General features: G+C 44.1%; 1 protein-coding gene across 1 annotated transcript in view; it reads right to left on the bottom strand.

Annotated features, from left to right (window-relative positions):
• Window positions 1-27,737, bottom strand: part of LOC149524113 (uncharacterized) — a 194,950-nt gene that overhangs the window by 151,949 nt on the left and 15,264 nt on the right. Inside the window, exon 3 of the mRNA XM_089779548.1 lies at window positions 17,387-17,443. Coding sequence (XP_089635674.1) covers window positions 17,387-17,443 — 57 coding nt within the window. The remainder of the gene's footprint in view (window positions 1-17,386; window positions 17,444-27,737) is intronic.

The following is a 27,737-nucleotide window of genomic DNA, read 5'->3' as shown; positions in this document are numbered from 1 at the left end:
CTTGGTATTTGATTTAGCGGGTCTTTACTAGACCCACTAAATCAAACCCCAGAAGATTGATCTCCATTGATCCTCCAGTAAGTGGAGATAAGCCATTAGAATTTTGTTACAGGTTCAGAGTGACTCAAGGTGATAGGTAACAGCCAGCATGGATTTGTAAAGAACAAATCATGTCAAACCAATCTGATAGCTTTCTTTGATAGGATAACAAGTCTTGTGGATAAGAGAGAAGTGGCAGACTTTAGTAAGGCATTTGATATGGTCTTGCATGAGCTTCTTATTAATAAACTAGAGAAATATAACAGATAGAGTTACTACAAGGTGGGTGCATAACTATCTAGGTAAACATTCTCAGAGAGTAGTTATTAATGGTTCATAGGCATGCTGGAAGGGCATAACAAATGGGGTTCCACAGAGGTCAGTTTTGGGACCTCGTCTGTTGGCAGAAGGAGTACACTTATTAAGTTTGCAAATGATACCAAGCTGGGAGGGGTTGCAATTGCTTTGGAGGATAGAGTCATAATTCAAAAGCATCTGCACAAAATGGAGAAATGGTCTGAGGTAAATAGGATGAAGTTTAATAAGGACAAATACAAAGTGTTCCACATAGGAAGGAATAATCAGTTTCACACACACAGCATGGGAACTGACTGTCTAGGAAGGTGTACTGCAGAAAGATCTAGGGGTCATAATGGACCACAAGCTAAATATGAGCCAACAGTGTGTCACTGTTGCAAAAAAAGAAAAAAAAAAGCAAACATGATTCTGGGATGCATCCACAGGAGTGCGGTGAGCAAGATACTTCTGCTCTACTCTGCACTGTTTAGGCCTTAGTTGGAGTATACCAGTTCTGGGTACCACATTTCAAGAAAGATGCGGAGAAATTGGAGAATGTCCGGAGAAGAACAATAAGAATGATTAAAGATCTAGAGAACATGAGTTATGAAGGAAGACTGGAAAAAATTGGGCTTGTTTAGTTTGGAAAAGAGAAGAAAGAGGGGATGATAGCAATTTTCAGGTATCTAAAAAGGTGTCAAGGAGGAAGGAGAAAAATTGTTCTCCTTGGCCTCTGAGGATAGGATAAGAAGCAATGGGCTTGAACTGCAGCAAGGGAGGTTTAGGCTGGACATTAGGAAAAACTTCCTAATCGTCAGGGTGGTTAAACACTGGAATAAGTTGCCTAGGGAAGTTGTGGAATCTCCATCTCTGGAGATATTTAAGAGCAAGTTGGATAGACATCTTTCAGGGATGGTCTAGACAATCTTGGGTCCTGCTGTGAGGGCAGGGGACTGTACTCTATGACCTATCAAGGTCCCCCTTCTCGCCCTTCCAGTTCTAGTATTCTATGAAAGTTGTGGAGAAATTGGAGACGGTCCAGAGAAGAGCAACAAAAAAATGATTAAAGGTCTAGAAAATGTAACCTATACAAAGAGAAAGGAGAAAAATTGTTTTCCTTGACCCCTGAGGATAGGACAAGAAGCAATGGGCTTAAATTGCAGCAAGGGATGTTTAGGTTGGACATTAGGAAAAAGTTCATAACTGTCAGGGTGGTTAAACACTGGAATAAATTGCCTAGGGAGGTTGTGGAATCTCAATCACTGGAGATATTTAAGAGCAGGTTGGACAGACACCTGTCAGAGATTATCTAGATCAGGGCTACTCAACACATTGCATTTGTGGCCCATGGTGCGGTTTAGGTTTATGTGGGGCTCAACACATGGCCTGCAGGTGGGAGCCAAAACAAAAAAGTAGTCAATATAATGGTCTTCTGTTGCTATGCGTTTTAGTAGTTAAATTCCTGGACTGTTATTGTTCATAAATAGTGCGGTCACATAGGTGGAAATTAATAAATATTAATAAATATCAAAAGAACTGACTTAAATGGAGCCTGTGTTGTTCAGCCTTGCCTTAATCTTTATATTCATGCCTACCAGTGTGAAAAAAGCCATTTGCATATATATGCCACCACACTTAAGCTGCAGCCCTCGGCATGTGCAGAGAGTATCATTGTGGCCCCCGCAGCTTCCAAAGTTGAGTAGCCCTGGTCTAGATGGTGCTTGGTCCTGCCATGAGGGCAGGGGGACTGACTTGATGACCTCACAAGGTCCCTTCCAGTTCTACTGTGCTGACAAACAAGCCCCCAGATACCTGTATTTTCTCCTTTGCTTTGAGGAGCACCCACACTGCATGACCTTGAGGACAATATTATTTGTTCCTAGCAGAAAGATAAAGCTGGACAATCTCTGCCCTTTCCCCCAGTCACCTGCAGAGCAGGCACTGCTGTCAAACAAAGGCACATCGCAGAACAGCAACAGGCATTTGGTTTAGATTACAGAGGACATTCACTCCCTGGGTAAGTTCTGTTAAAATGAGTGCAAACCCCTTTTAAAGGAGGACAGTTAGAAAGGCTTCTCTCTCCTTTCTCTCTCTCTCTCTCTGGTTTACATTGCTAGTCTGTCTCCTGGATGGCTCCTCACAAAATGTCTTTTGTTTTCCCCTGTGGTTGTACGTGCCAGGACTATAAGAAGGGAGGGACCGAAGCCCTTTTCTGGCAAGCTTTCAAATTACTTCCACAGGCAACGTGCAGTACCCTGTTGCCATTTCTCCAAGGATATAAATTAAAGGAGTGACAAAGAGTCCAAAATAATTCATAGGCTGGTAAACCCTAGGTTCTTCTCCTGGCCCTCGTTAAGGTCAATACTGTGACATCTACTGCACAAGCTTAACTTTGAGAAATCAAGCTAGTCGGGGGAAAATAGGCATTGGCTTTGCATTCCGTTATGTAATGTTATGGTGGAACAGAAACAATTAATTATAAAGTGCTCACAGGAAAAGTGAGTCTTGATAATTCCCATAGTGACAAGGGTTGGCTTTTTTTTAAAAAAAAACATACTTTAAGTGAAGCCATCATTTCAGAAGAGCAGCTATTTTTACATTGTTTGCAAACCTTTTGCCAGAGTGAACATTACAGAGATGGCATTTTTCCTTCAATTTATCTATCTTCCTCCCGCATACGTAGACAAATAAAAATGATTCCTTGCAGATACCGCACACACGCCGGCTCCACATTCTCTGCAGCTAGCCTATTTTTATTCAGCTTAAAGCACACCCTATCATTTTTATTCAACACTTCAGCCATTTATTCCAACCGAACAAGTTTTTTCAGGGTATCTTACATTGCTTTCTTTGTTTCTAGAGTGCCTGCATACATGATTTCATGCACTTCCTCTTTTCTTTTTTTCAAGGAGTAAAAAAAAAATTCAACATTTCAAACATAAAACATCCTTCTCTGTCTCCTGACTTTTTTCTTCTATTCTTTCACCTCTTCCCCTCCAACCCCATTTTCCTCTAGATTATAGAATTCATACAGGCAGCACCACTAGAAAGGCAATTACACTGTTGTTAACCAAACCCACAAGGTATGAATGTTGAGGTCTAAAGTTCTAAATGGGACCATCTCTGTGCTATTAAGAAAGTCTTCCGCCTAGTGCAGAAATACTACATTTCCTGTAACTCTTTAAGCAGCCTTTTTGTCCTCTTGTGAGACACAGTATGCTAAATAAGAAAAAAAGACAAAGAGAACACAGGGTGTGGCATAGTTGCAGGCAACAGTTAGAGTTATAGGAAGTTTCTTTACCTTGTTTTCATACATAAACCCTTTGTTAAGAACAGAAGCAATCAAGCTTGTTCATCAGTGTGTTACCACAGTCTCTACAAGAGCAGCTGGTACTTCTGGGAAAGATGGCAGCCAGGTCTCCACAAATGATCAAGGTTGGTGTGGTCATGAGAAGAAACAAAGAATCTCGTCTTTTTCTAGGGTCGGACTCAAAACTCATGGAAGCCAATGGGAGTCTGTCCGTTGATTGCAATGAACTCAGGATCAGGTCTCCCTGAGAGCAAGCTTCTTTTTTTGCAGTAGAGTCAAAAAAACCAAATGAGAATTCGCCTCTTCCTCCAATGTGCTGGGCTCCTTCCCCAATTCTACACAAAGACCAAGCACAGCTTGCTTCTCTGTAAATGAGGTGGGAGCTGCCGGCATTACTAATCTCAGACTGAGCAGGGAAGTATAGAATGATGGCTCTACCGGTTCCTCGTAATTTAACCAGCTGTGCTCATTTACTGAATGCCCTGAACTCACCGCTAGACCCAGACCCCCAGACTTCTTTTTTTTTTTTTTTTTTTTTTACACACACACACACACACACACACACACACACACACACACACACACGCGCGCGCCACTGGATGATTGCCATGCTAACAGAGAGCTCAAGGCCATTGCAGAGAAACTAAAATGATGTCTTTGCATCGGTCTTCACAACAGAAGATGCGAAGAGGATTCTCAAATCTGAGCCATTCATTTTCGGTACAAAACCTGAGGAACTATCCCAGATTGAGAGGTGTCTTAAAGGAGGCTTGGGAACAAAACTGATAAATGAAACAGCAATAAGTCACCGGGACCAGATGGGAGTCACCCAAGAGTTCTGAAGGAACTCCAATGTGAAATTGCAGAACTACTCCCTTTAATTTGTAGCCTATTCTTTAAATCAGCTTCTGTACCAAGTGGCTGGAGGCTAGCTAATGTGATGCCAATTTTTGAAAAGGGCTCCAGAGGCAATCCCTGCAGTTACAGGCCAGTAAGTCTAACTTCAATAGTAGCAGGCAAATTGGGTGAAACTGTAGTAAAGAACAGAATTGTCAGACACATAGATGAACATAATTTGTTGGGGAAGAGTCAACATGGTTTCTGCAAAGGGAATTCATAACTTAGTAATCTGCTAGAGTTCTTTGAGGACATCAACAAGCATGTGGACAAGGGGGATCCAGTGGGTGTATTGCACTTAGATTTCCAGAAAGCCGCTGACAAGGTCCCTCACCAAAAGCTCCTAAGCAAAGCCAACTGTCATGGGATAAGAGGGAAAGTCCTCTCATGGACTGATAACTGGTTAAAAGACAGGAAACAAAGGTCACTTTTCAGAATAGAGAGAGAGGTAAATAGTAGTGTTCTTCGGGGATCTGTCCTGGGACCAATTATTCCATCAAAAGAAATGCACAAGTTCTAGGCATGTTCCCCCCCCCCCCCCCCCCTGTCATATGCATCCACCCAAACTGCCAGAAGAGAAGTAAATGACTTTCAGAAATGTGTGGTGATTTTATGAGATCAACCTGAGCCACCATAAAAGGCTTGGATTTTCATAAGGGTGGAGGAGTGTCATCTCAGCACTTTCTGAATATCAGGGCCTCTTACGCTGGTTCAACCTCAGCAATCAAAAATTGTGACCGGGAGGTGTCCCCAAAATCTCAAGCCCTTTTGAAAATCCTGGTAATGGATTGCAGCTGCCTTAGAGACTTACTCACAAAACCAGATGCTTTGATTCTTCTCATCCTTCCTATCCACAACCTCATAATTAAACCGTGCATCAATGCTACCTTGGAAACATTTTGTGTTTGCATTCTTGAGCCATAATATTCTCTCCCTTCCCCGTATTTTTCATTTGGGGTTGGCTGTTGTTGTTGATCAGGGCTTTATGAGAATTACAAAGCAGAAACTGTTACGAGAGAGATCAGGAGCATGTTAACCACGCACAAAAAAACAATTGTCAAACACTCTGCATCTTAACGCAGTGCTACTGTCTTGACGTAAGATTAATTAAAGAGCAGATGTTCTGTCATACCCTGCATTAGGTATGGTTATCTTTGAGATTCCAGCTCTTCCATTTGCTGTGTTTTAATTATTATGCATTTTCAGTCTGGGGCATGCATCATCAAGTGGCAAACATTAGGTATATTGAACTATATTTCCAAAAGCACCTTAGGCTGACAAATATAATTCCATTCTATTTCAAGCAGGATCCTTCCCATTTTCAATTGCTTTTGATGTGTTACATGGAAGCAAGACAGACAGGAAAAAAAAAAAGATGTACTCTGTGTGCACACATTTATACACACAAGCAAGGGCCACATGAAGGGCTTTGTATACAATGTACCATACGTAGGACAGACAGGACTGCCGAAAATTCTGTAACTTCCATCTGAAAAGCTTTCCCTACATTCCTCGCATTTTTTAAGAGGTTTGCATACCAGTTACATGGAGACACTTCTGCTTTTGTTGTTTTGCAAAGGAGGACTGCAGACCGACTTCTCATTCCTAAATGCAACTGCTGGAAATTGAGGTCTGAAAACTTTTCAAGCAGTGATCAAAGTCTGATGTGAATTAATTTGTCATCATAACAGAGCCCTGCTTTACAAATCATTTTAGGCTGGAACTCCACAAAGGCAATAGATATCTAGGTTGACAATTTCATTTAAAAAAGGAGAGAAAGCCTTACACTTTTTCTTTCATTGGGATCTTGATTTAATGAACATACAAACACAGCACCACCATATGCTCTAAATACCAGCCTCGGTGCTCGTTCTGAGGAGACATCTTGGAAGCATGCCAATGGGAGAAGCTTGAAAAGGTTCCGAGACATATTGCTGAGACTTGGGAAAGCAAATCCGCGGGTGACTAATTAACCGAGAATTTAATTTGAAGAGAATATCAATAAATTGCCAATAAATGCTTAATGGCAGGATTCGTATCAAGAGTAACAAAGCCAATTTGGCGAGCGACTGGATTTTGCGGATGTCAATAAAACAATCTGTACAGGAGGGCGTAAAAATGTCAGCTCTGCCCCCATCATTAATGAAGGTGTTACCACAAACAAGGCTGCAGGCCCCTTGTCCTCCGCTCTGCTTTTTGTCCTCAGAAGAGCACGTAACAACAAATAACTGCTTCCCCTACAGGCCACCTCCCCGCCCTTTATCTACAGAATTGTTTTATTTATGCTCCCCCACCCCCAATCTGCAGATGCCCCTTATCCTATTTCTCATTGATTAGTATGGCACCTATTTGTGTGAAATGACTCATCCCCGAGACCTCCTCTGCTGTGTTTTGCTAACTGAGGGCTTTTAAGCTCTAGCAGTTTCTTTTTTTAGACAGTTTCTTTCCACAGCAGGAAACTCACTGAGCCTGAAATCAGGAAAAGTGCTGACAATGATGTCAGAACTTCAACCCGGGCCCCTAGGACAAGGTCGTCAGATAGTCCAGTCAGACGTGGTTTCATTGCCAAGGAACTGCTGCTGTTTGCTGGCTAATACCATTACACGATTCAGGTTCGCCCACATTCTGCGCACTCACGTTTCTGATTGGTTTCCATCTCATTTTGGTGAGGTCCGGACTCTTTGCTAATGAGATGCAAGGGCTGGTGGTTGAAGATTAGCAACGGACTTCAATGAAATACTCTGCTATAAATACTAAAATCTACGTAAAGCGAATTGGAGAACTCAAGGGACTGATGATGTACTATAGAGCTTTCAACCTCTCGGTCACGGATTTAAGTGCATTACAGGCCAGTAACTAGTGAAAACTATTCCCCATTGGATGGCTTTAAGGCAGTCCGGGTGAAATCATTGGTGGTCCTACATCCCATTTCCAAGGGATAGGTTACAAGAAAACTATCACAGGTGACACTAGTTTTGGCACTCTTAACAGAGAAGCCAAAGACTGGACAGGCAATAGAGGGTGGACTACCCCTTCATGGTGGAGCATTTTGAGGAGCCTTGTGCTGTTTCTAGCTCAACTGCACCTACTTTGGGGACAAACAGGGCTCTCTGGTTCATGGTGTTCTTTACAGTCATAACAAACCTAGTTGACCTAAAAAACTATGCATTTTCGTTGTAGTGCTAGTCTACTCACACACCAGTGATTGCTCATTTGCACAGAAAGCACCATCAAGGCAGTCCAGTGCTCTCTCAATGGCACTTGTGTGAGCTACAGTAGAATAAGGAATCATATTTATAGACGATGATGGATCCAGCATCTCCCCCGCAGCTTTAGGCTGCCTCCCCCTTGTGCAAGAGCCACGTTAATCTTCTCTGCATTGTTCCAGTTTTGGAATGAGTGCTGCCGACACAAGCATAGTGGCATATCACTCAAGAATCAAAAGGCCAGATCAATACTCAAAGGGGGAGAACCACACTGGACACCGGCTGACACATTTGCGAACACATCAACTGAATAAAAAGGAATCCACTTTAGTCTTCCCTGCCCCACTAAGAAAAGCAGACTTTTTCCTAGCTTCACCCTCAAGACCTGGTAGCTTGTTATCTATCTTTCTTATTGGCATTGGGTAGGACAGCCACATCTGTCCTGTTTAGGACACATTTGAGGAAGGAAATATCAACCACTCAGGTAGGTTTATCTTTTGGATCTTCATGGCCCACCATGATCTGACTAATATTTAGTTTACAAAAAGAGCCTGTGGGCAAGAAACTGACAAACATTCATCCCTTCTGAGGGTGTGCTTTATGGGGCAATACCAAGAACATGGCTGCATAGGCTGATTTCTCAGAGTCTTGGACCCATACACATGGTGGAACAGACTTCTACTGGGGCAAACTTACATTTAGTTAACGTTGCAAGGAAATCATGTCTGCAATCCCTGTTTTGCACTTCTCTTTCATGAGCGGTGCTCTCTGGCTACTCAGTTCAGTTCATTAATGAACCACAGAGAGCTTGTTTGTAACGGTACTCGTTAGAGGATTGATTCTCACTGACTAATGTTCTAGGATCAAGGCCTTTCTGCACATGAAGTTAAACTCTGGCACAAATCTAGCAGGGAGCTTAGTAATTTACAGAAGTCCTTGGCTTTCCAACACAGTTAGTTCCTGAAAATCACATCTTAAGTCGAAATGTTGCAGCTCAGAACCAATTCTCTCATAGGAACAATATAATGAATGGGATATTGTTGTAAAGTTGAAACCGATATTGGAAAGTTGGAATAGGGTATCAATGTACAAATGCCGAAATTGCATAGTTACACAATTGATTACTTATTGATGTTACAATGGTGCTCAGAAGCACTGAGATTGAGACATTGGGGGAGGAAGTGAACCAACCCACATAGTAAGAGGCAGTCCCTATCCTGAGAGATTTATAATCTGAATAGAACGACGGACAGAGGTTGCAGGAAAAGGAACTATCACCCCTTTGGCAGGCAGAGACATGTACAGACACATTTAGTGATTCACCCAAGGTCAAAAATCTCTTGAGTTCCAGACTAATGCCTTAACCACATCTTTCCTCTCAAAACCCATACAAATAGGACAACCACCATTGTTCCCTCTGTTTTTTTCCATCCTTGCATGGATTTTTTTCTTCCCATGGGCAGAATAGGCTTTATTTTATGTGCACTAAGATATGCGCGACTATGCACCACCAATAGAAAGCTGTGGGTGCTCTGCTAATCATCTGGTTGGCATTGGAATTTTTTCCTGAGTGTCCATACAAGCCCACAGCTTACGGGGAACACAGGTTTTCCACCTTTACTTTTCTGACTATGGCACAAGCTCCGGCCGTGCCCTATGGGTGCTGCACTTCTTGGCAGTTATTGTTTGTCTCGGAGGCTCGCTGTGACCCTCCACCCTGCCTCTTCTCTTTTCTAGAGGCCAGAGTCACAGCTTACTGTGCCATCCTCAACATGATCCATCCTCATAATTAGCAAAGTCAAAGGATTGGGGGTAAAAGCCCTCTAACTCTGGCTTCCCTTTCCAGGAACAGACTTTTTTATAGTGCTGTAGAGAGGGTTGAGAGACCCTGGGCCTGCCCACTACTCCAGGTTCCAAGCCAGGGACCCTAGGTAGCAGCGACTATCAGAGTTTATCCCCTACTCCCAATACAGCAGCCTTTTCCATAGGCCACTTCCCCAAAAGCTCCCCTAGCACCTTCTCCCTGGTACCTGAGCAAATCTTTCCTGCTTCAGCCCAAATACTCTTCCCACTGTGCAGTACTCGGCTCTCCAGCAACACACTTCCTCCTCTTAGTCCTTCACTCTTCACCTTTCCCCTTCTTTAACTGCCGGGGGGGGGTGGGGGGGGCCTGACCTTTTAAAATAGTCCCACAGGCCTTAATTGACTGCAGGTGCTTGATTAGCCTGCTGCTTCAGGCAAGCTCTTAACTAATCTCAGGTGCCTGCCTGCCTTGATTACATGGCTGCAGTCTTTGGCAGTTTATTCAGGAAACTGAAAACCATACAGCCAACTCCTGGTATATCTACCCCCATCAAAACTATTGTAGTCAGCTGCCCTGAGTCTGTCACACCACACGCTGTACATTTCACACAGCTCTGGTGGACAGGCAAACAGAAAGCGAAGCAAAAGCTTGTAAGGACAGGGAGCACATAAACCAAATTTATGTCTGTTTTGAAACATCAGCTGTTCTGGTTAACTTTCCTAGACTGAACGATGGAAACAGTAACTGCCTATGTCACTCCCTGCAGCAGTTAACACAAGCCGGAGCTGAGTTCTCTCCGTTATTTCTCACACCTATCATAGATGATAACAGGTATTCTTAAAGTGTGTGTAAAGAAATGCAAGTTGCAGTACACCTCTGTGTTTGGAAGGCTTTATTCTTAAGCTATCAAACAGCAAGGGACTCCAGTCCACACGATTACTGACTCTGTCCCATTCCACACCACCTTCTTTGTTTTATTTACTAGCAGATTTACCTGGTGTTGCTCAGGTCCTTAGCTCAATTCATTTTTGCTTTTTGGAAAATAAAATGAAAACACAGTACACGTGATTCATTGAAATCATTGTTCTGGGATGGGGCTGGAAAGGAGGGATTCAGGCTGTCCCATGGAGAGAGGACAACCCCGCTCTCTCTCACTGCAGCAGCTTGGGGCCAGGTGAGAAGCGCCTCTCCGTGGCCGCTGCAGCTCCAGTGAGCACAGCTGGGGGAGGGGTCCAGGTTTGTCTCACTCCCTGACAAAGAGGAACAGCCAACAATGTTCCCATATCAATCAGGGGGGAATTTCAGGGCACTTTCAGGTGGGAGGTTCAGGGCGGGGGCAGTCCCAAGGGAAAGGGCACTCCCAGCCAGCCCCTCTTACCTGCCTATGGTGTTACGAGAAGCAATCCCGTTGCAGGCACATCCCATTGTTCTGGCGCAACCAAACCTGACCTTGCTTTAAAGTTACACTAAGAGGAAGTAGGGGAATGTCTAGACTACAGGCTTTTGTCGACAGAGGCTGTGTCGATAGATACTGTCAACAAAGTTTCTGTCGACAAAGAGCGTCTAGACTACATCCAGTTCTGTCGACAAAACAAGCCACTTTGTCGACATGAGAGTGTGGACGCAAAGGACAGTGTAGATGCAATAATGCCTTCTGTCGACAGAACTCTGTCGACAGAAGGCATTATTCCTCGTAGAATGAGGTTTACCACTGTCGACAAAACTGCTGAGTTTTGTCAACATTACGTCAACAGAACTTGGCAGTAGCGTAGACACAGGTATAGTTTTGTCGACAAAACCCTGTAGTCTAGACACACCCTAACAGAGATGTAGCCGTGTTAGTCTGATCTTGCTGAAACAATAGACAGGACTACGCAGCACTTTAAAGACTAAAAGTGGTATGTTAAATTTGGTGGCCCAGCTCTTACCGTTTAGGAGGAGTTCTTGAACAGACAGACAGACAGGTAGTCATACAGATAGACAGACAAAAAGACAAACTCTGAAACATACAATAGATATGTAAAACTGCAAATGCCATGTTATAATGGATCCTACATGCCAGGCCAACCCCAAAACTTTAAAGAGTTTGCAGTCTGAAGTCTGACCTTCAGGAAGTCAGCCGAAAGACCCAAATTGGCAACAACAGCATGTTGGATCACACCTGAGAGGCATAAATGGGGACAGGTGTTTCAGCAAACAAAGTGACTATTATCACTGGTGGGGCTCACAAGAACAGGTCAGCCTTCAGAAGCTATTTGCAGAAGAAGAGGAGGGAGGCAGAATATAAATTAATTGTGAGGCTGGGATCAAATCTAAAGGGAGCTGTCACAGAACATGCAAAGAAGCAAGTAAGAGGAAATGAAGGGACTAATTCAACCTTGATGTAAATCAGTGCACGTTTCTCAGAAACTCCTTCCCTCTGGGGCTGAAATGTGATCTAAAAAAAGAGAAACTGTCAGACAAGAAGCTTGCCAACTGAAGGGCGGAGAGGAAGAAAGGAGGACAAAGAGGGAGGCAAAAGTGGATCTGTGTAGTGCTTTGACAACGTGAAGCCAGAGCTATACACAGAAACTGGGAAGTACCCCGTCACCTAGATGAGTCTTCTGCTAACATTGGACCGACAACATACAAACTTTCAGAGCATTAGCAACTTTAAGACTTCATACACAAACTTTTTTTTAAGTCAATCCCTGGGGCTCATAATATCCCTGGCCTAACTGTCAGTTTCTCCGCAGGAACCAGGACGCCCATCACTACATCATCTTTCCCAATTTTGGAAAGTTCTGGAGAAATGGCTCAATGCAATTAGCTTTTCCTCTGGTTGAACACTGCTTGATGTTTCAAGTTTCAATTTGCCATTCATCTCCAGCCTGTGTCTTGCCCTGGTAGGACTATGTTCTTTGTTTATGGAACAGTATAGCTCTGTCGGGTAATAGAGCTCATCAAATGAATGGCCTTAAATGTTAACAAATAAATACAGATTGTACATGTCACACCTGTAGTGTTGTCCTGCATTGCAGAATCATCTGGCAGAAGCTAATGTGCATTCTTATGGCTAGGCACAATTTGGCTGAATTCAGGGAGCAGAAGCAGCTTGGGCCTGACCTTTTGTTGCCTTGCACTCTTTTAGACATTTACATATATAAATTAAGTGTGACTAGCTGCCATTGATTAGATTACACCTTCTCTGAACAAGTATAAATGACTTCACTAGGGCCAGGTCTATACTGGAAGGTTGACTTAAGGTAGGCAACTCTAGCTATGTAAATAACATAGCTGGAGTTGACGTACCTTAAGCTAAGCTTGGTGCTATCTTCACAGTGGGAGGTTGATGGAAGCAAATGCAACTGTGAGAATTATTGGCATGGATTAGGGGCACCCTCAACTGTAGATTTAGAGGGTCTTTACTAGACCTGCTAAATCGAACGCCAGAAAAATCAATCTCCGGAGCGTAAGTATAGACATGGCCTCAGTCACATGGGAGCAGAGGTACATATCTACATTTCCTTGCTTCTACAGATATATGCTCAAATCTTAATAGTATAATAAACACAATATTTATGACTAAATAATGGATATATCTATAGACACTGAAATTAACTAGATTTATCTATGCTGTGTTGTAAGTACATAGAGTCTCTGATCTATTGCACATGTGTTTAATTTCCCCAGATAATTTTTCTGTGTAAAATCCATCTCAATGTCAGGCATGGCCAGATGCCCTGCACCTGCGCTCATCATGTGTGAATATGCAAAAGATGTTTAAGATGTATGTTTAAGTCCTGTGCCACTGTAATGTTGTGGATCTCTGGATTTGCATGCTTTTCATTTAAATGATTATCTGGTCTGTAGATCTGCTGAGGGTTAGGCACAGGAAATATACTACCCATTGGTAACAAAAAAAAAAAATGTCTACTGCCTTCAACGTGAAGTCATTTCATTACATGAAGATTATTATTGACTGCATCAGGATCTTGACCCAGTGAGATCATCCAGTTAAGAGAGCAACATGATAATTTTTATTGCCTAGCCTCAGATAATATGCACACACTGATTATACAAATGAAATTTTATGTCAGAATGAAAAACTTTGCCTTCTAGGTGTGAAAATTTACATCCTGATTCCATTGTTTATCTATACTTCAAAAGCAGATACGTCATGCAGCTATTCAACCAAGAAAAATAATTCATAGGTCAAACACAATAGGTGCTGGCCCAATAAATAAAAACAAGCTTAACTACAAAGAAGTCTGAACTATCAGTAGCAAGCGAAATGCTCCTTATTTGTTTTGTTAAGATGTAGAGAACAGCTCGTGAGAGAGAAAAAAAGCACCAAAACCACACACAATGAAGTACAAGATGCTCCTTAAAAATTTCCATCAGAGCTGTGTAAAAATATTCTCAACAGTGACAAGGCATAAGATGACAGATACACAGCTGATTTAAATCAGTTATATTACAGCAACACTGATTTACACTAGATGAGGAACTGGCCCCTTCTTTCTAAGGTTGTGCCCAAAGCAAACTTTTGATGTGCCGTTCTTAAGACAATTTTGTGGAAATTAAAGGCAGTTTCCACGCATTTTGCCATAATAATGGCAAGTGTGCGCCAGGGAGAAATTCAGGATGTTGTCTTATTGGCGGAAACACAATTTTCCCCCAACATCATTGTTTTTTCACATAGTAGTAGTAACGGTTGGGCTATGACCAGTTTTGCCAAAGCACACAAACATCTCAGCCTTTGTATGTCAGTGCCCCCAAAGTGGGAATATACTATTAATCCCACCCTCTTTGACTTGTTTAATTCCACTCTTAATCCTGCCCTCTTTGACTTGTTTCTCAAAGTTGTCCTCAAATTATACCACCCACATGTTATTTAATCACACACATCCCTTCTTTTCTCCACTTTCTGGTTCTTTCACCCTCAGAATCCTGTGACATACCCTTCATCTTTCCAGATAAGGATGACAGAACAACCAGATCCTTTGGAGTCTGTCAATGTTATTCCTTATATTAGCCACCAAGGCCGCTGTTGAGCAAAGGTAGACAATGACTGGTCCTTGCCTCTTGCTCCTGTAAACTCCTTTCTGAAGGAGGACATTCAAACACAGACCAAAGTGTCAGTCCACATACACTGAAATAGTCACAACTCATTAAGGAGCCTAATATCAAAATACGGATTGAACCTCTCTAGTCCGGCAACCTCTGTGGTCTGGCATGATTTTAGTTGGCCAGATGTCCACTTTTCATGGGCATGGCCAAGTTTCCCGAGGTCCCATAAAGTTTGTTTACAACCACCAGTCCTGGCTCTCTGTGTTCTGTGCTGTTATTTAGCTCTAATTTACCCCTAAATGTCTTCTAAGAGCCCAGCAAGCAGTGGACGTGTTGGTTATGCTGATAGACGATATTGACCTCCTGTGGTTTGGCAAATTCTCTGGTTTGGTACCAGTGAGGTCCGAGGGTGCCAGACTAGAAAGGTTCAACCTGCAGTGCATTTGAGGTATTGTTCCGTTGTATGGGTGAAGATTAGATGATGCCTAATACTATTAACGATACGGTAGACATGTAATATCATAGAATCCTAGGGCTGGAAGAGACCTCAGGAGGTCATCAAGTCCAACCCCCTGCCCAAAGCAGGACCAACCCCAATTAAATCATCCCAGCCAGGGCTTTGTCTAGATGGGACTTAAAAACTTTTAGGGATAGAGATTCCACCCCCTCCCTAGGGAGCCCATTCCAGTGGTTTCCTACCCTTCTAGGGAAATAAGTTTTCCTAATATCCAACCTAGACCTCCCCCACTGCAACTTGAAACCATTGCTCCTTGTTCTGCAATTGGTCACTACCGAGAACAGCCTTTCTCCAGCCTCTTTGGACCCTCCCTTCAGGAAATTGAAGGCCGCTATCAAATCCCCCCTCACTCTTCTCTTCTGCAGACTAAATAAACCCAAATCCCTCAGCCTCCCCTCGTAGGTCATGTGCTCCAGCCCCCTAATCATTTTGGTTGCCCTCTGCTTGACCCTCTCCAATGCATCCACATCCTTTCTATAGGGTGGGGATGGGGAACAGAACTGGATGCAATACTCCAGATGTGGCCTCCCCAGTGCCGAATAAAGGGGAATAATAAAAAGGAATAGATCTGCTGGAAATGTTCCTCCTAGTGCACCCTAATATGCCATTAGCCTTCTTGGCTACAAGGGCACGCTATTGACTTATCCAGCTATCTCTGTGCTATTCTCTGGCATATGTTACCTTGTGCGTAGGTTGTCAGGTTTGCTCTTTCTGTAGTTCTTGATGTTGCTGTAAATCAACATACGGTAACACCATTTCTCTCATCACAGTTTGTAACTGTGATTTGGGAAGGCAAGAGCAGCAAAGCTCAAAACCTGTTTTTCCCCAAGTAAGGCAGCACAAACCCCATCCAAGTAGGGCTTCAAAGTAAGACATTTGAGATCAGGCGTCTTCCGTGCAGGTTATTAAAATACTGAATCACATGCAGAACAGATTAATAGGTCTGAACTGTTCAGAAAGAAATCTCATAATGGGCTTCTTTGCAGGGATTTTGCAGCAACATCTTGTTCTTTATTGAGGCAGGTTAAGAAATTATTTTGCTTACAATCCTAAAAAAAACCTGATCGGTTTTGAATGGGATTAAGAATCCCTGTGTCACGTTTCGTATGAAAAGGGCAATCATTTTAAAGATACGCTGCTATATGCAGGTACCAGTGTGTACGTGTGGGATTCTTTTCTATAAACGCAGAGCTGGTTGGTAACAAAATGAATACCATCCGGTGGCCGCTAGAAGGTCCATGTGACACAGGTTCGTTAGTGTTAGTCCAGCTCACACTACATCTTGTCATGCTGGAAACTTTCCTGATTACAAACACCACAAAAACATTTTAAAAAATATGCCAGTGGACGAGAGAGAAACGAGCATCACAAAACCACTGTCCTCCTGCGAAGCACAAAGCCATTCCCCCTTCCCCCATCACAGCATACAGCCAGAAACAGACGTGTCAGCAGACATGAAAGGAAGCCAACACACCCTAGGGCGCCGCTCCGGCAAGAATAGACTGGGGCATTCGGCTGCAGGGGGATTTGGTGCACGCTCCCAGCCCGGTTCCTGGGGCTCTGCTACAGGCTGTCGTGCTAAGCAGTAGGCATCTAGACAGGTTAAAGGAGTCAGCTGGGTGACTCCCCTGGCTGGGACTACCCCAGTCCTGAGCTTACCTAGGGTGTCATTTAGGAGGACTGGAGGGGGCTGAACTCTTCCCCCAAACCCCGAGATTCAGACCAGGATTTTGCTGGCTGCTCCCCTTCCCATTACTGTCAGGGAGCAAGGACAAAGGGCACTGTTTGCTGTATCCCGCTCTCTCTGGCTGGGGTGGGCAGGGCCAGCTGAGCTGGGCACTTAGCTCTCACTCACTGACAGGGACAGGAAGGGGAACAGCCAGCAGCGTCCAGGTATGAATTTGGGGGGCTTCAGCCCCCAAACCTGACTCCTGCATGCCACGCCCCCCAACCCCCCACCCTGAGTTCCTCCTCACATCCCCAACCCTGACTCCTGCACCTCTCATACCCCAACCCTCTGCCCTGAGCCCCTCCTCACCCCCAACCCTAACTCCTGCACCCCAGATCCCCAGCCCCCCTGCCCAGAGTCCCTCCTCACACACCCAACCTGACTCCTGCACCCTCCAACACCCCAAACCTGTGCCCTGACCCCTACCCACCCCAACCCCATGTCCTGCACCCCACACGCTCCAATACTCCCCAACCCACTACTCTGAGCCTCCCACACTTACATTTCTTACAGATACTGTCATGTCATAACTCACCTGAACCTCTTGTCCTGAGGGCCCCTCCTCCCAGAAGTGGTTGTGATACAATAATTCCTATAAGAAGTTAAAGTTACTTTCACTACTGTGTATTAGCAAATCTGGCTTCAGATGCAACATAATACTGAGCTGGAGAAGCAATGGACTAGTGAGATATCGCAACCAGCCAGCCACACCCAGGAATCATACAATTACCACGTGCAACCACACACAGAGCTAATCTAACAGTCTGCCAAAGCCCACCAAAGTAATTCACCACCAAGCGATTGCATTGTCAGTCAAAAAATCTTGTTGTGGCAGGATTTCTCAGCAAAATACAAACAAACAAACAACCCAGAACTGAAATTGGAACACATGACAAACTTCAAAACAAGCACCTTAACACGTACTGGCCTTGGATCAACGCTACATAATCTCTTGAAGTTAAAGCGATTATCTAAGAGCGGCAATGAGAAGGAAGCTTCATGTTACACAAGAGAGAAAGTCGAAGATCATTTCTGAGACTGGACTTTTCATGAATGCTTTCAGCCTACTATTGCTATCTCTTCATAGCATGCCTCCTGCATCACCATATATATCTTGGAGAGCCACCAGGTCTTCACACTAGCTCTAGACTCCTAGAACTCTAGAAATGGAAGGGACCTCGAGAGGTCGTCGAGTCCAGTCCCCTGCCTTCACGGCAGGATCAATCACCATTTAGATCATCCCTGATAGAAGTAGGAGCAGCCCGAGGTCAGCTGCAGCAGCTGGCGCCCTAGGCGGGGTGGTGCAATCAGCGCCCCTGCCTTGCTTGGCTGTCAATGGCCATGTCGTCATCACGGGGCGCCCAGGCCAGCAGCTGCCTAGCTCACCTAGGCTCACGGGCCGCCCCTGGATAGATGTCTGTACAACCTGCTCTTAAACATCTCGGGCGTTGGAGATTCCACAACCTCCCTAGGCAATTTATTCCAGTGTTTAACCACCCTGACAGCTAGGAAGTGAGTCTAGCCATAATTTGGAGCATCAATAGAAGTGTTGAGCTACCGAGTGTTGGAAACTCAGATGGGAATCTCTGCTCTAGCACTCAACACAAGCCGGCATCAATGATGCATGCCATGTTGTACAGACTTTTACATTTCCAAAAACAGATCACAGCGTATGGCATTCAGACATATGGGGCTGGGCTTTCTGCTAACTTATTTGATACCTAGCTAACAGCACCAGCTGTGTTAAAGATCATAGTGTATGTAATGGTGTATCTACCTTGGGGGATAATGGATATGGGGAGAAACAGCTCTACTGCTAAGTACATCAGTTTCCAATTGCTTTCCACACCCCTGGTAAACACCAGTGTTTCATATTGCAAAAATGAGTGTTGCTACATAAAACAGCCAGCAAGGATACCTCCCAACCTAGATGGAATAATTTGTTATCCGCTGGAGAGGGCACATGACATTTTTTTGTACTTTGCTGTTTTCATGTAGCTATATAGCACTGCCAGGTTAACTTTGTCTCTGCCACCCGGGTGACACTCTCCGGTGACTCAAGTACTTATTTCTTGCCTCCATAAGGCAGGAGACTGCTGCGCCTAGTTTTCAAAGACATTTTTCTACTCACTATCCACTGCTTATTTCCGTACAGGTAAATACCTGGCTCCATTTCCCCCGTAAGTGCAGAAAGTTTGCTTTGCAGAAAAAGCAGGGTTCTATTTTTTTTTTTTTTTTTAAAGAAGCTCATGCTACGGAAAACAAATGTCCTGTACCCCCCCTCCTGCTCTGAGCAGTGCCATGTCCCACCCAGTTCCATCGCACCACCTTCTGCCACCGTTGCCACGAAATCTGATGCAACTGACATGAGTGGATGGGAGGATGGCAGGTTTCCAACTGCTTTTTCCTCAACAAAAACAAAGAAAACAATCTGCACACTGCTCATTAAAAAAAATAAGTACAATGACCTGTTAAGATGACTTGAGGAGATGACCCCATTGACACTTTTTTGTGGGTTTTTAAATCCCCCCTCCCCATATGAATTCACCCATCTATGTGCAGCTAGTCTAGCAGCCACTTATTTTGGACGATACAGGCATTCCAAGCAGGATACTTTGACACAGCCCTAGATACTGCACAAACTCCCCCTGCTTTGCGAATGTAATCGTCATTAATACGGCCATCGCCCGTGCTCCGCCTCATCAACAAATTGGGTTTGTTTAGTTTAGAAGATAGAAGATTGGGGCGGAGGGGGGGACATGATCACAGTTTTCAGGTATCTAAAAGGGTGTCATGAGGAGGAGGGAGAAAACTTGTTCATTTTGGCCTCTGATGGTAGAACAAGAAGCAATGGGCTTAAACTGCAGCAAGGGAGGTTTAGGTTGGACATGAGGAAAAAGTTCCTAACTTTCAGGATGGTTAAACACTGAAATAAATTGCCCAGGGAGGTTGTGGAATCTCCATCTCTGGAGATATTTAAGAGTAGGTTAGATAAATGTCTATCAGGGATGGTCTAGACAGTACTGGGTCCTGCCATGAGGGCAGGGGACTGGACTCGATGACCTCTCGAGGTCCCTTCCTGTCCTAGTATTCTACGATTCTATCCCCTGAAAATGGATGGAACCGAATGAGGTTTATAGCATGGGACGTTTTCCGAATTGTCAAACCAGGTGAGGCTCCCCATGCTGTGCCAAGTGAGGAGCCTTTGGCTGCAAACTCCTTTGGCCGAGCGACTGTGGGTCCCTCAGGGCCGCGGCCATTCTCTGTTTTGCTGAGATGACCTTTTCTCTTGCTCAGTTAGTTCTGCCTTTCAGACACATGGCTTCCCCCTTTTGCAGCCACGGGGAGATCTACATGGACATTATGTAAGGACCTGTCCAAACTCAGAACAGGTTCAAGACTCTCCTGCATTTACTGACATTGGCCCAGGTTCACAAGCAGCCTGCAACTCCAGGGTGATGTTTGCATCTGCTAGTCTGACCTCTCTACCCTCCTGTGCCCACAACTGTTCAAAATCAGAACGGCTGTACTGGGTCAGCCCACAGGTCCATCTAACCCAGTGTCCTGTCTTCGAATTGGTCAATGCCAGATGTCCCCGAGGAAGTGAACAGAACAGGGAATGAAGTGATCCCATCCCTGTTGCTCATTCCCAGCTTATGATAAACAGAGGCTAGGGATGCCATTCCTGCCCATCCTAGCTTAATAGGCATAGATGGACCTATGTTCCATAAATAGCCATAGATGGACCTATGCTCCATGAAGGAGGAGGTCATCTCAACTTATTTGTTTTCTGTGGTTCTGGTGACTTGCTCTGTTTCCTGTCAGGGCTACAGGGGGTAGATAGATGGCTCCCTCATGCCTCTCTCCTGGCTTTTGAAGAAGATCTTGCCTGCTTCCCTCTGCAGCAGCAGCTCAAGCTGATTCCAGGCATATAGACACATACTCGTCAGAATAAACCAGGACCCATTTGGGATTACCTGACCCCCTGAGGCGAGGAAGGGCAAGTCCCATCAATCGCTGGGGGACGCAGAGAATCCAGAGTTCCTGCAGGAGGGACTACAGAGGAAGTGGAACATGGAACAAATTGCCCAGGGAGGTTGTGGAATCCCCCATCTCTGGAGATATTTAAGAGTAGGTTAGATAAATGTCTATCAGGGATGGACTAGACAGTACTGGGTCCTGCCATGAGGGCAGGGGACTGAACTCGATGACCTCTCGAGGTCCCTTCCCGTCCTAGTATTCTAGGATTCTATGATTCTATCCCCTGAAAATGAATGGAACCGAATGAGGTTTATAGAGTGGGACGTTTTCCGAATTGTCAAACCAGGTGAGGCTCCCCATGCTCTGAGCATGTTGGGTTTTGCCTTGATTTCCCTCCCGGAACATTCAAAGGATAGGGAAGGCAAGTGGCCATACTGTGCAGCCTCCCTTGACCAAACTGCTGAGGCGGGTCAGACAAACAGTGGCATCTAAGAGCCAGAGGAAGGCCCCTGTGTAGAAGCCTAAAGCGCCAAACTTGAAGAGGCTGGACCACATGGAGAATCCGGGAATGCGCACATGCCCCGGAGAGTCAGAGCACTGAAAGGGTTGGTAACAAGAACGTAAGAACAACCACACTGAGTCAGCCCAATGGCTGGTGCAGCCCAGCAGCCTGTCTCCTGATGGTGGCCAATGCCTGAGGCTTTAGAGAGAATGAATCAAACAGTCACCGCGAGGCTGACAGTTTAAGTCTAGCCAAAATTGATAGTGAAAGAAAATGGTTGGTGTGTAATGGTAAAACTCTTGCCTTTGGGTAGTGATTTTTCAAGTCTCCACCCTCTTCTCAGAGGACAGATAGCTACAGCTCAAAATACCCAGCACTAATTGCCACCTATCGGGGCAAAGAGAATGCGATATTAGAAGGACAGAGAATAATATTCCTGTTGGAGATAATATCAGTAGGCCAGGGAGAAGCCAAAATCGGCAGGGCCAAAGAACACTGCCACTTCTGTTACCTACTTTGTCGACGAATTGAGCGCTTTATATCCCATGACTGTCAATCTGCCTTGTCGTCAGCAGTGCAAATGTCATTAATAAATAGAAATGAAATTTGCTCAAATTTTAAGTTAAACTCCTTTTCCTACATTTTAATGGTCTCTTGCAGAAGGATAAAGGAACGGTCTCTGTGTTAGCTTGTTAACAACCTTCCACTCTCCGTAATGAACACCCTAATATACTACAGAGAACAGAGTGTGATAGCTGTGCCCAGGCTGTACCGGAAGAGTGCTAGCAAATTGACATCCCCAAACTCTTTCTTACCTGCAGTTTAAGAAATGCAAACTTTCAGGAGGCAGAAAGGACAAGAGATACCGGTGTTTTAAGGAGAGGCAAGGAACATAATCAAAGACAAATAGGAGGCAGTGTAAAGAACAAAGGATCTGGTGAACGGTAAGAAGGCAGGAAATAAAAATATGAAGAGCGGAAACAAAAAATGAGTCTAAATGAGCAGGAAGAATCTCAACATCTGCGAAGAATGTGAAATTAAAAAATAAGGCTTCTTCAAAAGTGGGAGAGGAGACTGGGGGTTGAAGGAGACAGCTAATTTTAAAGAGCTAATTTGCATTCAAAATTAATCACCCTCATGCCTCTCTGTTTTCACTACAATCTACACACGCCTACCACTTCACTGTACAATTTACTGGGGAGCAAATCGGTCTCATAAAATAAAATTCAGTACAAAATTCCAACATACATTTTCTGAAACTGCCTTTTTTTTTTTAAAGCTAGTGCAACAGGATCCCCTGGGTACCACCTGAGGTGATGGGATTGCTGTGTCCCCCTTAACTCTTCAGTCTGGGCTATCTCTCACAAAATCATAGAATAATAGAACTGGAAGGGACTTAGGGTGCAAGTGTAGACATACCCAATTTCGAAATAGGGATGCAAATGCAGCAATTCAAAATGGCAAATGAAGCCGGGATTTAAATATCCCGTGCTTCATTTGCATAATCGTGTTATGGCGCTATTTTGAATTAACAGATGCTGAGTAGACGCGGTTATTTTGAGAGAAAACCTCTCTCTCTCGAAATAACTGTTAAACATCATTGTACGAGGAATAAGGGTTATTTCGAGAGAAGGGTTTTCTCTTGAAATAACCACGTCTACACAGCGTCCGCTAATTTTGAAATAGCGCTAACTCGAAATAGCGCCATAACGTGATTATGAAAATGAAGCATGGGATATTTAAATCCCGGCTTCATTTGCCATTTTGAATTGCTGCATTTGCATCCCTATTTCAAAATAGGGTGCAAGTATAGACATTCCCTTTGAGAAGTGATCGAATCCAATCTTCTGCCCTCACGGCAGGACCAAGCCCCATCTAGATCATCCCTGATAGATGTCTGTCCAACCTGCTCTTAAATATCTCCAGAGATGGAGATTCCACAACCCCCCTAGGCAACTTATTCCAGTGTTTAACCACCCTGACAGGTTGGAAGCCCAGCACCCAGCCAGATGGCATGAATACTCCCAGAGCCACTCATGAATCACTCAAAGAAAGGCACCGGCCAAATCCCCTCAGCTCCCAGCCTCAGGAATACACCATCTTGCACTGCTCCAGATGAACACTGCAAATGTATTAACTGGTTCACCATTTCATCAATGGAAAGTGGAAATATGCCAGCCAATTAATACCAGAGCAATGTACTAGACATTTATTGGTAAAGATGAACAGTACAACAAGTTTCACAAGGCATAAAGGATCTGCCGATGAAGGGTTCTGGGGTCGGCAGATCCCCGTCTAGACTGCCGCCCTGTGCCGACAAACAGCTGATCAGCACAGCGGCGGCCATTTTGATTTAAATAAAGCGGCGATTATTTAAATCACCACTTCATTTCTCTTTGCTGTCCTGCCTAATCTACATGGCTCCGTCGATGGAGCCATGTAGTTTAGACACACCCTAGCTGATTCTCCAGGTTCCAGCATGTTTTAGTGACAAACATAAAATACAATTTTGTAATTTCATATGCACTTAACCTATACATATTTGGACAGAACAGTGACTTTCAGACAGTCATATCCTTTCCCATAATACCCCACATGACGTGCTTTATATGCAATATCACAATTATGTTCAAACAAGGAATATAGGGGTTACAGGATGCTCCCCCAAACTGCAGAGTGTCACAGCCAGTTCACAGGACATTTCAAAAAACATTTGCCTTGGTTCCAAACGGGAATGGGGAAACATTGATATGTCAACGTTTCCTGCAAACCATTCATTCTGAGTTTTGATCTTCTCTAATAATTAACCAGTGGACCATCTCGAAGGGGATAGGATGAATCCCTTGAAGTTTAAGCTAAAGGCTGGAGGTTAGATTTAAGTGCTTAAAGATGGAGATCTGCGCCTACTAGGATTTTCAGAAGTGCATAACTCCCATTGGATATATTTCTAAAATATATTACAGGCTTGATGCTGGGATTAGTGGGGAAAATTAAGGCCCATTATGTAGAAGCACAAACTGGATGATCATAATGGCCTTTACTGGTCATAAAGTCTATGGGTTAGTGCAGTGGTCCCCAACCTTTTTGGGTGGCAGGCGCCACGCGGGGCTGCCGGGCTGCCCTGGGGAGGGCCACGCATGCGCCTCGTACCCAGGGGCAGGGCCACGCATGTGCCGCACTCCCGGGGGCGGCACTAGGCAGGTACACATAAATGCCCCAGCAGGCACCATGGTGTCCGTGGGCACCGCATTGGGGACTCTTGGGTTAGTGGGATCAAAGCCATAAAAACACAGAGACAGTGGTGGCAGTTCCCCTCAGAGTCATGGCTTAGAAGTAAATGCCTTTCTGAAGTCTCAACTCACAACAGAATAGTCACTGAGGGTACATCTGTCTACACAGCAGCATTATTGCGAAATAACTTAGTCTGCATCTACACAGCCGGCAGTTATTTCAAAACAATGTCGAAATACTGTCAAGCTGGAGGACTTCTTACTCCGAATCCCGTAACCCTTATTGTACTAGGAGCAAGAGAAGGCAGAGGAAGAGTGCTCTGTTTCAAACTAAGTGCTGGGTAGACGCTCCCAGTTTTGGAATAAGGTACGCAATTGATGTAGCCTCTTATTTCTTATAAGTTTCCTATAATTTTGGAAGCATGGTCTCAAATACATGGTTTCTGGCAGGATTTTTTTTTTTAATTGTTGAATGTATAGAGTTATAAAATTGTATAGATTATAGCATGCACAAGTTCATAACTGAGCTACAGGAAAAAGAAATGCTTTCTATTCCAAATGAAATGGCCAGTGGCAAATCTAGTATGAATATTTTCAATTCTTGCAAAATTATACTAGTTTCAGTCACCTCCTACATTCCCACAAAGAATATTTTGTGTCAAAAATTCTCTCATGGAAAGAGACAAGAAACCCCCCTTAATCCGAAAATCTACCAGCAATACCAACTTGTAAGTCAATACATTATCCCATGTCAACTTATATAAGTATATCCCTGATCAAACAGAAATTTAAAAATAATAATAATATAAAAAAAGGTTCTGTATTGTTCACCAACAGATGCACCAAATAAAAGCCCAGATTCAATATAGAAATTGAATACATGGTATTTAGAGCTGCTCAGGCCATGACTTTTCCTGTAAATAATTTAAACAAAAATTAATTGGTTTTTTTTTCTTCCATTTACAGCACCATTTTTCTGGGCAGCATGGACCAGAGTTCCTGTTGCAGTCCCCATATCGGTCCCTAGCCCACACTGGGGAAGCGAACAATGGCCCAAATATAGAGATGAACCCTTTGCCTTTCAGTTGCTGGAAAGCAGAATGAAAATGGACAGGATGCCAACAAATGTGAATTGAATTGGAAAAGCCATTTTCTGTCAAAAAATATGTTTGGACTTTTTTTTTATCAGCTCAAGCTATATTCCACTTCACAGCTACACACTTAACTGGGACCATCTGCTTTATTGAGACAACTCCCCAAGAATCAATTTAGTGTAACAAATGGCAAAGACTGTGACTTAATCAGAAGAGAATTAGCATAAGCTTCATGGAGACATGTTTAGCAAGAGCCAATGGGTTGAGTGGTGCTTTCTTGGCTGTTAAAGAAGGTCTGAAATTCTACACTCGAAGAGTAGAGGAGGAAATGAAGGGCTTCTCCCACAAAGAACCCAGAAGACATTGTCCTAACTGTTTCCATTCTGAAGGAAGGAAAAGTTGAGTCTGCAACTTGAAACACTTATCAAGAGAAGGAAGGGAAGGAATTTAAAAGCAATAAAAACTGAATGAAGTTTATGTCCCTCTCCCCACATTATTCTCCCCTCAACCTGACAAAAAGCAACAGTAGCACTCACATTTCTGACAATTCTCCTTGGGGGAGAAAAGACCTGACAACTCCAAGCCCTCTTTTGTCCAAGTTATTTTGCTGCCGTTTTCCTCCCTCTTCTGCTTTCAATTGCCGGAGTCCCTCATGGAACACTGCCAGGGAGACATGAGCTCGCTCGGCCCAGCTTACAGCACCACGGAGCTGCTTCTGCTCAGTATAGTAGTGGTGTCTTTCTAAGTTATGGTTAAATTGAGAGGTGGCCTCCTTCCATCATACCATGAGGTTGCCACAGGGTATGTCTACACAGTAAAGTTATTTTGAAATAACAGCCATTATTTCAAAATAACGTTCTTAGCATCTACACAAGCCAACTGCTATTTCGAAATTAAATCAAAATAGAGGAGGGCTTATTTTGAAATTGGTAAACCTCATTCCACAAGGAATAGCACCAATTTCAAACTTGCTATTTCAAAATAAGCGCTGTGTAGATGCTTATTTCAAAATAGGGGGCCTCTAGCCCTTCCCAGGATGCCCTGCTGGCTGGCCTTAAATGCGATGCAGCACCCAATTAGTGTAGACGCGTTATTTCGAAATAAGATATTTCGAAATAACTATTTAGAAATTAGATATTTCGAAATAATGCTGTAGTGTAGACATACCCACAGTTAAGAGGGTTGTAGGGTACTGACAGCCCTAGAAGTAGGCCCTCAACAATAATATTGGTAAAAAGATTGCTGAGTCACTGTCCATGACTCACAGAGAGAGGATATAGTCTCCAGGGCTATAAAGCCAACACCTTGAAACACTATCAAAGTTTGTTCTTTCTACTTCATTGCACCGCGACACCCTCCTGACAACAAAAGTTACTACATGACGCCAAGTGGAAGGATGGAAGTCTGAACCCACCTGAGCCCCACTGTCATTGTTGGAGGGGTGGGCAAAGCCCAAGTCCCACCAGCCCAGGCAGGGGGCCTGTAACCTGAGCCCCAAAGCTGACACCCCAGACATGAACAAGTCTAAACAAGCTCCAGCAACCCCATTAAAATGGGGTCCCAACCCACAGCTTGAAAACTGCTGTTGTATTTGATCTATGAGCCACTTCAAACGTCACGGTTACCATTTTCCTGCATGCCACAGCCACCTGGAATGTCACCGTGACAACAGATACCGACCTCAGATCCTTCTAAGGTCCCAGCTTAGGCTCCTATCACTCTGACTAAAGGAGAATTTTAATTGGCTGTTTACTCTGAAAAGGTGGGAGAGTTGGGAGGAACAGAACTTTCTGAAGCATTTCCATCACTCATGCCCTAAATATTAAATTAGTTCCTGCCCTTTACGCCTCTGGATCTTCTGTGATGGAAATACAGGGGCCAGGCACTCAAGAGTGTAAATGGGTTTAATTCCACTGAAGTCGGTGAAGCAGTGGCCTTTTGCACCAACAGAGAATCTGGCCAATACAATACAAAACATCCTGCTCTCTCAGTTTTAGTATAGTTCCTGTGGACTGCTGGAGACTCTGGATTTATTTAGTTGAGTTGTTAGCCCAATCTCAGGAAATCCAATCCAAAAAT

Source organism: Pelodiscus sinensis, chromosome 6 (genome assembly GCF_052426305.1).
Source record: "Pelodiscus sinensis isolate ZL-2025 chromosome 6, ASM5242630v1, whole genome shotgun sequence".
Classification (NCBI taxonomy): Eukaryota; Metazoa; Chordata; order Testudines; family Trionychidae; genus Pelodiscus; species Pelodiscus sinensis.
Note: the sequence above shows the minus strand (reverse complement) of the source record. Positions and strands in the feature narration are given on the sequence as shown.